At 39.5% G+C, this 16,492-nt stretch overlaps 1 protein-coding gene across 2 annotated transcripts in view; it reads left to right on the top strand.

Annotated features, from left to right (window-relative positions):
- Nucleotides 1–16,492, top strand: part of polr3a (polymerase (RNA) III (DNA directed) polypeptide A) — a 60,619-nt gene that overhangs the window by 14,541 nt on the left and 29,586 nt on the right. For both annotated transcript variants that reach the window (XM_078531024.1, XM_078531023.1), the window contains exons 7-15: nt 4,479–4,641; nt 6,051–6,187; nt 6,263–6,366; nt 7,044–7,185; nt 7,682–7,822; nt 10,851–10,920; nt 11,933–12,060; nt 13,351–13,489; nt 15,625–15,789. In XM_078531024.1, coding sequence (XP_078387150.1) covers nt 4,479–4,641; nt 6,051–6,187; nt 6,263–6,366; nt 7,044–7,185; nt 7,682–7,822; nt 10,851–10,920; nt 11,933–12,060; nt 13,351–13,489; nt 15,625–15,789 — 1,189 coding nt within the window. The remainder of the gene's footprint in view (nt 1–4,478; nt 4,642–6,050; nt 6,188–6,262; nt 6,367–7,043; nt 7,186–7,681; nt 7,823–10,850; nt 10,921–11,932; nt 12,061–13,350; nt 13,490–15,624; nt 15,790–16,492) is intronic.

The following is a 16,492-nucleotide window of genomic DNA, read 5'->3' as shown; positions in this document are numbered from 1 at the left end:
ATTATAAGATGGTACATCATTCAAATAACTGATTTTCTTAAGTCCTTATGCAAATTTAGACATCCTTCAGAATTGAGGTATTCTACTTAATCTACAAATTTTATTTAAATGCAAATTCTTATTGATCTAAAATTACATGTTTATACATAAAAAACACAGGAAACTGATAATTCCAAAGAAATTTCACTAGCATCAAGAGGGTGAAGTCTGCTTTGCCAAAGTATGTCTGTATTTAAGAACATTAAAAGGACAGATATTTCCCCAGCTGTGGAATAATATATTGTGCTGTGCTATATTGTTCCAGTCCTTGTAAGAGACATATCTTCTGACTTGTGCGTAACGCCAAGGAAATGTGCTTGTGTTACATTGATTTTTGGGCATAATTTTGTCTCTGCTTGAGGGATCTTGGAAATGGAAGATTTTTACAAATAGTATCGGTAGGTATCAAGCATGCCCAAATGCAAAGTGAAGCTATCTTTTACTCAGTTGGTTCTTGACCTAAGTTTGATTAGTCGTCTTTCTCCCCGTCACCCCACCCAACTGCAGCAATCTCTATTTCTTCAAAGAAGCCCTCCTACCGGGTTTTGTCTATTTCGTATTGCAGTTTGTGCTTAATCTTTGCTGGCTTTATTCTACAGATTGTGTGTTACGAGCAGCCAGAGACTGACCAGACTTCCAGACTATTAGAATGGGCTGTATTTGAACTCGGACCATTGCCGTGAAAATCCCTTTAGCATTAAGTCTGATTCAGACCAATATCCCCTGGAGAGGAAATAGTTTTGATGTTCCAAAGTTTACTCAGGGAGGAATTTTCGGGTCGATGAGCGGGGGTGGGGCCCGCTCGCTGACTCAGCTGCGCGCCTGCTGAACTGTCAAAGGCCTGTTAAAAACTAATTGAATTAATAAAATGAGCTGCCCGCCCAACCTTAAGGTTGGGGGGCAGGCGAAGAGCCCAGGTGGGCTTCGCATTTTTCATGGAACCTCATCCACGGGGGGGAATGAGGTTTCATGAAGTGTTTAAAAATTCAGTAAAAAAATTTTTAAAAATTCATTCACATGTCCCAGCTCATGAGGGGACATATTTTAAAAGTTTTTAATTTCTTTATTTAGATGTTTAAAACTTAAACTAATCTCCCTGAGGCTCAGGGAGATTTCTGCACTCTTTTGCGCACATGCCCACGTAAAGTGGCGGCGCGGACCCAATCGGGGGCACCGATCAGGTTCGTGCCCGCCCCTGCACAACCCCCCCAGCGGGGGTGGGGGAGGGGAATTCTGCCCTTAGAGTCATCACAACATAAGAGGAGCTCTATTTGGTATCAGGTTAATGGAAACGAAAGTACGAGTGTGATTGTGGCTTTATTTCCTTCTCTCAAACGTGGCCTATGTATTTCATATGGAAATTTTAGTGTTTGTGTATAGTACAGAAGATACACACTTGATAACAAAATAGTGTTGGGACATTAGTCGTGGATGATTATAGCAGGTTCAAGTCCTCTTGATATATTTTGTCATTAGTATAATTATCCCTGTAGAGACCGTTAACTTTTTTAAAAAAGTTTTAAAACAAATACGAGCTTCCAGGTAATAGCTGAACGGATGATGCAACAAATTTCATGTTTGAAGAGGTTTGCTTCAACAGACTAAAAGCACTATTGATTAAAGACTATTTTTGTAAGTAGCTTATACTTTAAACTACAGAACGGAATAGACCACCCCCCTTATTTTTAGCACAACCGAGAAACCACTATCATATATAGGTTTCACTGCCCTTTAAGTAGACTTTCATTTCTCCCAGAATCAGTCCAAAATGATCCTTAGCTCCCTTGAGTTTACTTCTGTTCTTTTCCTTTCTCAGCTTGGTAACTAACCCCAGAACTGCCCTTCACGGCGAGAGTATTGCTGGAGATCCTCCCTCTCGTGCAAGCCAGATGAATCTCCCAACTTTGTTTTAACTCCTAGCAAATTTGGTCTTTTCTTAACGAGCACAAGCTTCCACTTGTGTTCTGGTGCAGTGAATCATAGAGACCTTCGGCCTCTAGCTGCTTTCTCCCGAAACCTGGCAGACTAACCCAACTGTCTGCAATATTCAGTAATATTTTAGGAAAGCCTGTAACCTGACCTTTGAAATAGCTTCCTCGGCATGCTTTTCCATGGCAATGTGAATTACATGGATCTTGTATCCAGGTAGAAATGCTGCTTAGCTATCCCTGGACCCCAACTCTCTTTGATCTTGGAAGTAAATGGACAGTTTAAAGCACAACTGTTTACAGGCCAACATTTTCAACACCGCATCTTCAACATCTTCCCTTCACCCCCCCCCCCGGCGGCATTCCGTCGGGATCATTCCCTCCGGGACACCCTGGTCCACTCCTCCATCACCCCCTACTCCTCAACCCCCATCTATGGCACCTCCCCATGCCCACGCAGAAGATGCAATACCTGCCCCTTCACTTCCTTTCTCCTCACCGTCCAAGGGCCCAAACACTCCTTTCAAGGGAAGCAGCATTTCGCTTACATTTCCCTTAACTTAGTCTACTGCATTCGTTGCTCCCAATGTGGTCTGCTCTGCATTGGAGAGAGCAAACGTAAACTGGGCGACCGCTTTGCAGAACACCTGCGGTCTGTCTGCAAGAAAGACCCAAACCTCCCTGTCGCTTGCCATTTTAACACTCCACCCTGCTCTCTTGCCCACATGTCTGTCCTTGGCTTGCTGCATTGTTCCAGTGAAGCCCAACGCAAACTGGAGGAATAGCACCTCATCTTCCGACTAGGCACTTTACAGCCTTCCGGACTGAATATTGAATTCAACAACTTTAGATCTTGAACTCCCTCGTCCATCCCCACCCCCTTTCCGTTTCTTCCCCCTCCCTTTTGTTTTTTCCAATAATTTATATAGATTTTTCTTTTCCCACCTATTTCCATTATTTTTAAATCTATACCTGTAATGCCCTGTCAGTCTTTCCACCCCACCCCCACTAGAGCTGTACCTTGAGTGTCCTACCATCCATTCTTAATTAGCACATTCTCTTAGATAATGTCACCACCTTCAACACCTCTTTGTTCCTTTATCTGTGACATCTTTTGATTATCTGCTCCTATCACTGCTTGCTTGTCCCTACAACCACCCCCCGCCCCTTAAACCAGCTTATATTTCACCCCTCTCCTATTTTTACTTAGTTCTGTTGAAGGGTCATGAGGACTCGAAACGTCAACTCTTTTCTTCTCCGCCGATGCTGCCAGACCTGCTGAGTTTTTCCAGCTAATTCTGTTTTTATTTTCAACACCTTTCTGGGACTTTGGAGACTCCCAGTCCAGTGTTAGCACACGGGCTGCTGCCACTGTCTGCAAGTGTAAACACCTTACATCTTCTTCGCAGTAAAACATTCTGGGACCCCTTTAATCTATAACAAAAAACCACCCAGGCTTGCTGTCAGGCAGACGTCAGAGCAGGTCACATGACCTCTTTCATTTTGCCTTACATTTAAAGACACAGTCCCAAAACATTGTGATCTTTTAAACCTCATAATTATAATAACTATCCACCATAATGTACAAATGCAAACATTTCAGACTTGTTCTCAACAAAATCCACACACCATCTTGTGGCCACTGTGATTTTATTTTCTGCATTTTTAACATTCAATAATTTCACTAGCTTGAAATAATAGACCAGTATATGTGAAACATATATTAGGAAACTGTTTTTTTAACTTTCTTGTGCAAATTTTGTACTTCACAAAAGAAAACTTTCTTATATAGTCTTTCTGCTTTTCACTGTGCGTCCTCCCTACGAGGAAATTATTACTCCCTCGCCGAACAGATATACTACAGATGCCCCCAAAGCCAAATCTGTGGCATGGTGTCACTCTCCATTTCCAAATTTTCCACTTCCTCTCAGCATCTATACTTGAGTCCTGCCCAGCCCAAATACTTTGTCTCATTTAAGTGTGTTCCCAACATCATCTGCACCTGATCCAAGTACTCTCCTCTGACCCAATATACAATGGATTTCATCTTGCTCTATACCATAAACTTTAAAAAGATAAGAGATACATCACTAAAGAAATGTGTGAATATCTTAAATATTTGCGTGATAGAAGACAGAAGTTACAAAGAAGAGAAAATTTAAAAGAACTAAAGTATGAGGAGAAAAGATGTTCTAGGTAAACAGAGATATAACTGGCATTTATAGTGTAACTGATGTGAAAAAGATATCTTGGACTGCTTCACAGAGGCACAGGCAGATTTAGTGAATTGAACACTGGGACTCTGTACAATGGAATTGGATTGAAAATGGTTAGATCAAACATACTTTAATTTTGTCTTTGTGAAGATTATAAAATGAGGGAAATGGAATTGTACTTTAAAATAATGGAATTCTTGCTGTATAGTCTATTTGTAAACTTCAGTTCAAAACCCATCAGCAGCTCTCCACTCCAGAGCACAGAATTAGATCATGAACTCTCTTGCTTCCTCAGCATCGAATGTCTGGAGCAAAGACGCAGATGATCATGGAAGACTGGGACTTCCTACAATTACAGTGCGCACTTTACATCAATAGTGAGCTTTCTGGCATTCCTCTCAATATGGCACCCAAGAAATGGACCAGGGGTTTTGTGCAGAGGCTGAAAGGAAAACAGGGTAGGTTACTTGGCAATGTAGTGAACTTATTTCTGTTAAATAGTTAAAGGATCTATCTCCAAACAGAATGAAACAAAATTCATAATTACTTGACATTTTTTGATCTTTAGTTGATTCAGTGGTATCCTCGTTGACGATGAGAGAAAAAGGAAGAGGGTTGTGCAGAACGTTGCTAGACGTTCGATTTCTCAGCAGCAAAGGCTGCATATTTTTAAATTTACTTTGATCCAAATAATATTAAGGATGATTATATAACACATCATGTAACTGTCAATAGTTTTTTTTGTTATTTTTAATATAATCTTTTTCAATTGAAAATGTCTTTTATCCATTAATAATGTAATTTTTCCCTTAAACTTTGATTATTGGAGGAGAATAATGCTAAGCACCTTAATGGTTGATGCCTTTTCCCATCAAGGAAGCAGCAGCTAACATTTCAAATTAATCTGCTTTTTCCCTAACTAGACCCACTTATCAAAATGGAAGCATTTAGTTTACAGTTTATGATTTGATCTAGCTTTGTGAAATCTCCATGCCACTTCACAAATTTTTTTAAATTATGTGCGACATCTGAAAAGATAGAAATGCATAAGGATGGCACAACAGAATTCATCACACAATACTTTGCTTGCCATGGCATTGTTGAAACAGCATAAACATCCTACATGAGAGGAAAAAATATCAGGCTTAATCACCCAAACTGTTTTTGCCGGACATCTAGTGACATTGTCAGAGACTTGGGAAGCAAGTCAACCACTTGTCCTCGGCCAGGCAAGTTATACGTCATGAAATAAATAGAGGAAAGCTCAGTTAATTATGCAAAATAAATGTGTGAACATGCTTTTCTATGGCTCAATAAGGTAAACACATTAGAGTGTCTCCATAATTGATGCAGTTACAGCATTCCGATACAACATTCCAAAACCCAGTGAGGTTAGAAAAATCTTCAGAAATTGGATCGTGAATTCAGGTGCCATAAAAATACATGATCTGTGAATTTCTTTGAATAACTGGGCAGTTAAGAAGCAGGAAAGTTTTAGTTTGCTACATAGAAGTGAGTTTTTTTTAAAAAAGATTGGCTGTATTTGGGTTGGTTTCACTTCCCTCAGGAATTTCTGATTCCTTTGGCTAATTTTTCTTGTGCTTTGTTCTCCTACATTAAGATCTTCATTAAATTCCATTCTATCTTGATTTCTGTCGTTACCCTCTTCGCCCAAAAAACAAACCATTCAAGTTCAGAGGTTGAGACAAAACAATATACTGAAGCAAATTATTTATTGCAGTCTGTCAGACTGAAAAAGCTTTTTAGGTTATAAGCCACTCAGAATGCTAACAATACACCACAGCCATCATACAGGAGGAATTTTTTATTACTAAACAGTAACCCTTTATTCAAAATAAAACTTTAGGTCGATTTCGAGGAAACTTGTCTGGAAAAAGAGTGGATTTTTCCAGCAGAACTGTAATCTCTCCTGATCCTAATCTGCGTATCGACGAAGTAGCGGTTCCAGTGCATGTGGCAAAAATCCTGACGTATCCCGAAAGGGTGAGTTCCTTTAAGAATTTTTTTTTATTAGAAAGTATCTGTTGAAGCATATTCAACGAAATATTTTTACAACAGGTCACAAAAGCCAACCTGGAACTCATGAGGAAACTGGTACGCAGTGGACCTGAAGTACACCCTGGGGCTAACTTCATTCAGCAGCGGCACACAAATCTGAAGAGGTAATCATTTCCTTTTGAGTTTTATTTTATAGCTGAAGGATGTCGATTTACATTTTTCCTATCCTAATTTTAAATATTGTTCTTGAGATTAGCTTGTTTTCTTTCAGAAATGATACAGAATGGAGACTTGAAGCTTGATGAAGTTGGTGATTTTTTTTTTGCAATTTCCTCAGCTGGCTTTTTTTTGAGAAGGGTGCAATTTCAAGCTGTGGGCTGGCGTATCATAGAAATTTAACCAGTGCGGATTGACCACATAACTGTAGCTCACTAATGCAAGCCGACCACTTTCAGTGAACTAACCATCACGAGCAATTATTTATAGATGTATGCATAGTGTTTTTTTAGAAAAAATTGCCATTTTTGGCACTTGCACTGTTCTGACCATGGAGTGATTGTGAGGTTAAGTGATGTGGTCTGGCATATCTTCCCAGCTTTCTTTTGAAGCGAGAGCTTATAAATTTTCTGTAAACTGCTCTATTGTGTGATCGTACTGGTTATGGCATATTACTGTACTTTTGAGTGCACCTTACTGTTTACTAATATTTTAGCAGCTACCCAATATTTGTACCAAAAAGTTTGGTTGCGTGGAAGCAGAAATTACTATTCTAGGGGCAACATGATTTTCATTTTTGTATATGTTTATGTACATGCACTGCCTAACTTTTGCCTCCTTAAAGGTTTCTAAGATATGGAAATAGGGAAAAGATGGCACAGGAGCTGAAATACGGTGACATTGTGGAACGACATCTAATTGATGGGGATATAGTGCTGTTCAATAGACAACCATCCCTGCACAAACTCAGCATCATGGCCCATATAGTAAGTGTTTTGTAATACATGAAATGATGTAAGAAGTGCATTATTCATACCTTTGGTTGAATAAACAAATTGTTTGATACTGGTCTTTTCAGTTGCATCATAGATTTGAAGTACGTAAAAATAACTTGAAAAGATTTTGTGCATCCGCTTCTGTAGTACAATACTGCAAAATATATTTTAACTAATGTGTTCTTTAACACCTTGCTAACATTTTGTACTCTTGATGGTTTTTGGCATGTATGCAAGGTGTGAGAAAGTTAAAAAAGCGAGCTATATATTTAGCTCAAATGCAGTCTGCGACTCGCAGAAACAGAATTTGTACAATTTGTTCACCCTTACACTTCCTCCCTCCACACCCAACCCCCCCAACCCTGTCCAATTTATATGACCGTCTGAAACCAGGATCACTAATAACTTTTGTAAAATGTAACGTGTACCAAAATAAAAGGAAATTGCAACACTTTTCCCCCTTTTTTTGCATTGATAAAAATTTCAGGCCAAGGTGAAACCACACAGAACATTCCGGTTCAATGAGTGTGTCTGTACACCGTATAATGCAGATTTTGATGGCGATGAAATGAATCTTCATCTTCCTCAAACTGAAGAAGCCAAGGCTGAAGCACTTGTTCTGATGGGGGTAAGTGCAGTTTAATAACAATATATTCTTTAACAAAGCAATGCTTTGGAGTTGAACTGAAATATCACCTACATTTGATTTTCTGTAGCTAATTTACTACAGCAAATGAATTGCCAGCTGTCGTCTTCACTGCATCAGAGTTAATAAACAAGCCTATTATAAAACTCAAGGGCAGGGCCTTGATGACCTACACCATACAATCTTAAGGAAATAATGAGGAGGTTTGGGTTAATACGTTTAAGATGTTCATTAATTCAGGAGCTATGCCAGAGGATTGTGAGTAGTGAATGGATCCTTATCTTCCATGAATGAGTAAACCATGAACCAAGATATTATAAATCATTCAGCCTAATTTTCATAACAGGAGAAAGTGCTCCAGAACAATTAACAGGATGCTATCAACAGGAATTTAACATGTATTTTAAGTAGTTGAATCTGTGAATATGAACATTGGCAAGGAAGCTTAAAGAAGGAACATGTTACAATGTTATCAAGAGATCCTAACATGCTCACAACATAATTACATTTGAAACAGAAACAAAAAATGCTGAAAAGACTCAGCAGGTCAGACAGCATCTGTGGAGAGAAAGACAGAGTTAACGTTTCAAGTCCATATGACTTCAGAGCTAAAGAGAAGTAAAAATGTGGTGAAATTTATACTGTTTAAGGGTGGCGGAGGTGAAGCTGGATAGAAGGCCGCGATAGTTGGAGGCAAAGGAGAGATTGACAAAGATGTCATAAACAAAAGGTCAAAGGGGTGTTAATGGTGGTGGTACTAGTTAAAGGAGGTGTTGATGGTGATGGTGACATTAAGGGTAGAAAGCAGAATGTGATAATAGCCGGACAAGGGTAAGCACTCTGGAAAGAACAACATGATCAAGTGACAGATGGCCCTAGTGGGGGTTGGGGCGGGGGGGAGGGGATGGTGGTGGGAAAAAAGATCGAAAATAGGCTGAAAGGTGGGGATAAAACAATGAGTAAAAAAATAAATAAATTTTTTTAAATAATAAAAATAGGTGAAAAAAAAAATTTAAAAATAAAACTGAATATTGGAAAACCGAGATAAAAAAGGGGCAAGGATGGAGGAGAGAGTTCATGGTCTGAAGTTGTTGAACTCAATATTCAGTCCGGAAGGCTGTAAAGTGCCTAGTCGGAAGATGAGGTGCTGTTTCTCCAGTTTGCGTTGAGCTTCACTGGAACATTGCAGCAGGCCAAGGAGAGACATGTGGGCATGAGAGCAGGGTGGAGTGTTGAAATGGCAAGCGACAGGAAGGTCTGGGTCATGCTTGTGGACAGACCAAAGGTGTTCCGCAAAGCGGTCACCCAGTCTGCGTTTGGCCTCTCCAATGTAGAGGAGACTACATTGGGAGCAGCGAATGCAGTAGACCAAAATGAGGGAAGACTTGAAAGGGAGTGTTTGGGCCCTTGGACGGTGAGGAGGGGAGAGGTAAAGGGGCAGGTGTTGCACCTTCTGCAATTGCATGGGAAGGTGCCTTGGGAGGGGGTTGAGGTGTTGAGGGTGATGGAAGAGTGGACCAGAGTGTCCTGGAGGGAACGGTCCCTACGGAATGCCGACGGGTGGGTGGGGGTAGGTTGAAGGGAAGATGTGTTTGGTGGTGGCACTTTACAGCCTTCCGGACTTAACATTGAGTTCAACAACTTCAGACCATGAACTCTGTCCTCCATCTTCACCCCTTTTTCAATATTCAGTTTTAATTTTTATTTTTTTCCCACTTATTTTTATTATTTTTAAAAATTTATTTTCTTTTTTATTCATTATTTTATCCCCACCTTTTAGCCTATTTTCGATCCTTTTTTCCCACCACCGTCCCCTCCCCCACTAGGGCCATCTGTCACTTGCTCATGTTGTTCTTTCCAGAGTGTTTATCCTTGTCCGGCTATTATCACATTCTGCTTTCCACCCTTAATGTCACCATCAACACCTCCTTTAGTCAGTACCACCACCATTAACACCCCTTTGACCTTTTGTTTATGACATCTTTGGCAATCTCTCTTTTGCCTCCACCTATCGCTGGCCTTCTATCCAGCTTCACCTCCTCCACCCCCCTTAAACAGTAAAAATTTCACCACATTTTTACTTCTCTTTAGCACTGAAGAAGAGTCATACGGACTTGAAATGTTAACTCTGTCTTTCTCTCCACGGATGCTGTCAGACCTGCTGAGTTTTTCCAGCATTTTTTGTTTTTGTTTCTGTTTCAGATTTCCAGCATCCACAGTATTTTGCCTTGATAATTACTTTTGAAGTGTGATTACTGTTGTTTGGTAGGCAAACGTGGCCAAGCTGTGTTCAGCATGGACCTACAAAGGGTAAATTAGGTGAATGAGTTGTTACTTGGTAGCCCTGGGAAAGATGTTGGTTAAAACACCAGTAGCACCCTGTTTGTTGAACTCCAATTGGTAAATACCAAAGTTCAACCAACATACTTGGGTGAAGCTAGAGTACAACAGAGGAATGAAGACAAACTCAAGTAAATCAAATGTCCTTAACCTTGTTAAAGCAGCTTCCTCAATGTCATAAAAGCAAAATACTGCAGATGCTGGAAACCTGAAACAAAAATAGCTGGAAAAACTCAGCAGGCCTGACAGCATCTGTGGAGAGGAAGACAGTTGTTTCAAGTCCGTATGACTCTTCATCAGAACTGAAGAAGCGATGAACGGTTCTGATGAAGAGTCGTACGGACTTGAAACATTGTCTGTCTTCCTCTCCACAGATGCTGTCAGACCTGCTGAGTTTTTCCAGCTATTTTGGTTTTTGTTTCCTCAGTATCATGGTCATCTTAGTCAGGAGATTGATACTCAAAGATTCTTTTTTTTTTGGTTTACATCTTGCATTGTGCTATAGATTGTTTATCCAAGCTGCCTTGTTTACTTTACTTTACCTGACTGGATCTAATTTACAAATTAGTTTCAATAACAATGTTTTATTCTCTGGAGCATTGAATACATACAAAAGTGGTCACAATTGAATTAGTTTATTACCACACAATTCTTTTTCTTTTGCCTTTAGACAAAAGCCAATTTGGTAACTCCTAGAAATGGGGAACCACTAATTGCTGCAATCCAGGATTTTTTAACAGGTAAGCTAGATTTGAGCATCTTCATGACAACCTTTTGGGATTTTAATGAATTGATATGTTAAAGAGTAGTGAAAATAAAAAGTTCTATGACCTTGTGAATCAACTGGAATTTACATTCTCTGTGAACTTACCAGGAATTAGATTAGGCCAAAAGTACGTATAACCAATTATGTACTAGGATTTGAGTACATTTTACAACTTAATTAAAAACAAAAAATGCTCAATCGTCAGCCGGTCGGGCAGCATATGTGGAGAAGAAAACCAATTTGACGTTTCAGGTCTTATATCAGAACAGTCCTTGCAGGAATTTTTTTTGGAATTATTGTTGCAAACACTGCTAACATTCTTCTTGGTATTTAATTTGACATTCATTCATAGTAACATTGAAGTGTTGGATTTTTGACAATTAAATCCTCGTCAAACAATTGCTGTTTTGGATTGTTTTTTAAAAATTACCTGTTCACATTATTTTCCTAATCGACTAGGTAACTAAGTGTGAGTGCAGTTGTTCTATTGGTTAACAATATCTAAGTTGGCGCAGGCTTGGAGGGCCGAAGGGCCTGTTCCTGTGCTGTACTTTTCTTTGTTCTTTGTTTCTTTGTTCAATATCAATAGTGTGATCTATGTTTGTTTCAACTAAGTTCACAGTCTAAGAGTTGCTTTTAAAAGTCTCCAAACTTTGGCATAGTGTTTGCCTTGTGTCTAGTGAGCAAATGTACAAACTGATCCAATCTGTAGAATTTAGGATTTTATTTGGATTTAACACAGAAGTGGCCTAAAACAATTTCAAGCTTTCCTTTGAAGGTCTGCTTTCTTGTTCCTAATCCTTAACCAGTGCTACCCTCAAACTGGCACATTTGATACCAGCTAAGGTTTAGGACTTCCATGCTTATATGCAGTGTCAATGTGGTAAAACGTATGCCGATTTTTGCATATATATCTCATGGCTTTGTATGTGATTGCTGAGAAAATATTCTATTGTTTAGACGATATTTCATTTTTGTTTGTACAGGTGCCTATCTGCTTACCAGGAAAGACACTTTCTTTGACAGAGCAAAGACATGTCAGATCGTTGCCTCCATTCTTTCAGGCAAAGATGAGCGAATCAAAATTAGTCTTCCACCTCCTGCAATCCGGAAGGTGATCCTTCCAACCATTTTGAAAAATCAAAAGTTTTAAAATTTTATGTTGGAATTAAGTAAGCTAATTGCTTGGGCAGGACTTTTTATCCTTATCTCACAGATTTTAAAGTGGACAGTATTATGCAGTATATGTTTAATGTACTATATGCTAATGTTCCACAAATGGGGGTGTTATGCAAGATGTGAAACTAACTTGATTCATAAAACTTAGCTTCAGTCTGTTTTTACTAAACAGTTAATATATTCTCCTACAGTTTAATCTTTTTAGTTGGTAATCAGGATGTCACTAAATTGGAAATTAGGGGGTGAGGCAGGATTTTAGCTGTCACTGGGTTGCCACCCCAAACCTGTTGGTTTGTACAGTGCACGTATCGCAGTATGTGGCCATGACAGTTGTAGGCATTGGATCTGATTAACATGCCGCTGTTCCACTTTCAACCTGAAACAGGTGGGAAACGGTTACCAGCCTCCAAAAAAATCAGGCAGCCCTTGACTGCTCACTGGTGCTCGGCCAAGTGTGGAGAAAAGGGTTTTGTGGATAGGTAAGGTTGGGATCTAGTACAAGGAAGCCTACGTTTTTTTGTGTGGGGCCTGGAAGAAAGGAAAAACAGTTTTTTTTTAAAGTACCTGGAGGACTCCTTCAGCTTCCTGATCCTCTCAAAACTGGCCTTCACATGATAGGAGAGCTTCTGGTCCAAATAAAGTAATAATAGCTTTTGGAGACTTGATGGTGTCCTGATACCTTGATTAGCATATGAGAGTTGGGACTCAGGTGCCCAGTTTCCATCAGATGGAATCCGCCCTCACCTTTACTGGAAAAGATATTGACTTTTTTTGCGTGGTCATACCTTATCTCAACTCTGAAGTCAGCCTGTAAACATGTGGTCCTTGAATTGATAACTAAAAATCAGTGAATTGTGTTAAAATTGCCTTATGAAGATTTAGGCAACTTGAATGTCTTCATTGCTGGTAACTGCCCATTTGGAATTGTATACAAGTTTACAGTTAACATATCAATGGTTCTTAAAGTTTTTGATAAAATAGATGTGAGATAAACTAGATGCCTAATTTTTGGGAGGTGTATACAGCTTAGTGAAATGCTTGTGAGTTATTTAATTCCATTCATGTGCATAATTAATAGTTAATTGTGGCTATTCTTTGCATTTATTAGAAGGAGAGAAGCTGTAATTGTATGAATTTACCAAGAAATATACTTCAGATTTATGACTGAGAGTTAAGCATGGTCTATGTTTAAGTGCAAGATAATGTCATAATGTCTCCCTTACAGCCTGTGACGCTATGGACAGGGAAGCAAATTTTTAGCCTCATTCTGAAACCAAACAAGGACTGTCCTATTAATGCAAACCTGCGTACCAAGGGCAAACAGTACTGTGGAAAAGGCGAAGACCTCTGTTACAATGACTCCTGTAAGTCATATAAAATTTGCACCTGAAAACAAAAACCTTCAAATCATTAGATCAGAATGCTACGTTCCAGAAAGCTAGCAGGTGAAGGATAGAACAGGAACTGGTCTAAACGGCTAACCCTTATCCTGAGGCTGAAGCCCCTAGTTCTATCCATCCATGGGAAAGAGCTTCTCTGCAGCAGCCCTGTCAAGCCTTCTTAGAATTGTAGACATTTCAATGTGATTGCCTCATTATTCTAAACTCCAGAGAATGTAGGCTCATTCTACTCTCAAGTCTCTTCATGGGGTAGCACACTTACCCCAGAAATCAATCGATGAGCTTGCATTGCTAACCACTAATGCACCCCCTCTAAAACTAGAGAGACAATGCAAGGTGAACTATGTAAAGGATTTTGAGCAAGTGAATGAGGGGAGGGTGGGAAGAAGAACAAAAGTGAAGGTCTGTGGTAGAATAGAGGGCAGGAGTGATTAAATGACAAAAGGGTTCATGGTGCAAGCTCAAAGGGACATATAAAGAAACAAAAGATGTGTCTAGCCACACCTCCCAAACATATCTTTTGTTTCTTCACTTGTCCAAGTACCATTCCCTTTGCATTCTCTGTTCTTGCAAATTACTGCCCTTTTGCCAGCTCCTCTTTCTGATAAAACCCTTCAGCCCAAACCTGTGCCCATCTTTCCACAATTTCATGTTTCAGACTCTTCAATCTGATTTCAGCCCCACCACAACACAAATAGCACTAATCAAAATCACAAATGGCATCCTCTGTGATTGTGACCATGGTGCAATATCCCTCCTTGTCCTTCTAGACCTTATACAATCTTTGATACACGCAACCTCTCCATTCTGCTTTATTTCCCAGCTTTGTAGACTGCCTTTGCTTGGTTCCATTCTTTTATTTATCCATTGTAGTTAGAGCATCTCCAGCATAAGGCAAGGTATCAGGTTTCAGTTGTGGGCTGATGACGTTCAGCACTGCCTCTCTCCACACTCTTTTGGCCCTGTAATACAACCTGCTCGTCTGGCATTCAGTCCTGGATGAGCCACCATCTTCGGCCACTGCTCCAAAATTCGTGTACTGTTGCCCTTATCTAATCTGCACCAATTCCACTCGCTGGTATTCAAATCCTTCCATGGCTTTGCCCCCTCTCTATGTCTAGCCTCCTCCAGCGTTACAGTCCTCCAGCTTTGGTGTCTTGTGTACCCTACCTTTTAGGGCATAAACTCTGGAATTTCCTCCCTAAACCTCTTTACCGATCTCACCTCCTTTAAATGTGCCTCTTTGATCAAAATTTTCATCACTCCTCCCAGTATCTCTTTTGTTTTGACTTGATTTGTCTAAAACACCTTGGACCATTTCTCTACATTGAAGATGCTAGTTGTAGTAAATGATTTGCACCAACCAGCAACATTATACTCACTTGAAAAAAAAAACCGCATTTTCCTAGAAAACATTCATTTTGAAGCCTATTTTCAGATCCTGATGAAATGTTTTAACTGACAACAATGATAGATTTATTCCTAGTCTGTCTGTTTGGAATTTTTGTCATGTTTGTGGCCGGAAGGAGACATACGAAACTATTAAACAGTCAATTTAAAAAATCTTAGAATCGAGTAAGTCCTATGGGAAAATTCAAATAAAATTCAATGACTTTGATCATTGAACACTTGTGTACATGTTAATAAAATTGTTAGATATTTCTTTGGTGGTTGATATGGAATCAAGCATGCTAGTTAAAAAGCCTGGTGATCCTCTCACTTGGAATAATCCAGATGAGCTCAAAAGTCATATACATGTTTATTATTTATAATATAGATATATAGATGATGTAAAAATATTATAGACATGGTAGACAATGAGTGCTCAAATGATAGAAGCGTATAATATGTATTGAAGTGTATTTTGTAGCCCAAGAAAATCAGTTGAAACTTTGGTGATATGCTAGTGGAAATGCATGTCATTATTTCCACTCTGATTGCTGACATTTGTCTAGAAACTACTTCACCACAAATCAGAACAAAATAAGCACTATTACAATGTTTCTCTCATCCTTTTCACACAGATCTATCTCTTCCTATATCCAATTGCATGTTGTATATTTACTTCCTCGCATAGTTACTTTTTTGTCACCTTGCAGTCGTTGTAATCCAGAACAGTGAGCTGATGTCTGGGAGTTTGGATAAAGGAACTCTAGGGTCAGGTTCCAAGAACAACATCTTCTACATCCTGCTGAGAGACTGGGGGCAGATGGCGGCTGCAGATGCTATGTCACGTCTTGCTCGACTGGCTCCTGTCTATCTATGTAAGTAATAACTTGGCTATAAAATGCTATTGCCTTAATGAATATTAGATCTACCTTGAGGACATCTTTTGTTTTGTTCTTCTATTCCACAATTTGGATTTGAGCTCTCAATCTTCGGATTGCTAATTCACTACCAGTTCAATAAGCAGCTGCATGAACAACAAACTGATTTATTTTGTAACAGCTGAAAAAATATATCATGTTGTTTAATGCTACAATGCTGGGAGAAGTGAAGAAATGCAACAAAGCAGAAACACGTGGGAAGGAGACAGAGGAAAAAAGGTTGAACAACTGGGTACAATCCCCAAGTGGAAGGTTAATGGAGGGAGAACAAGAACTAACAAAGGGGCTGCAAATAGTTAAAATGTTTTACAACAATTTGTTTTATGGTGCCATATTGTTAGCTTGGCCAGTGTTGGGATTGGAATTGTCCAAGACACCGTGGACCAATCAGTGAATTTGGACCCTTTCTATGATCAGGCAAATAAGAAGGAAAGGATAGCTGATTTTGCTGTGGGCCTGCCTTCCTGAAAATTTAAATGGGGCAGGATGACGTCGGGGGTTCTGCCAGTGTCAGTTTACGCGTCGGCGAGTGGGCCCCGCCCCCTGCTCACCAACGGCAAAATTCTGCCCTAGGTGTTATACCTTTAGAGGCACATGAATGCAGTGATTTTGGGGGCAGCATTACTATCTTCATTTTACT

Source organism: Cetorhinus maximus, chromosome 27 (assembly GCF_964194155.1).
Source record: "Cetorhinus maximus chromosome 27, sCetMax3.hap1.1, whole genome shotgun sequence".
Classification (NCBI taxonomy): Eukaryota; Metazoa; Chordata; class Chondrichthyes; order Lamniformes; family Cetorhinidae; genus Cetorhinus; species Cetorhinus maximus.
The sequence above is the reverse complement of the archived record's forward strand: the minus strand, read 5'-3'. Positions and strand labels throughout refer to the sequence as shown.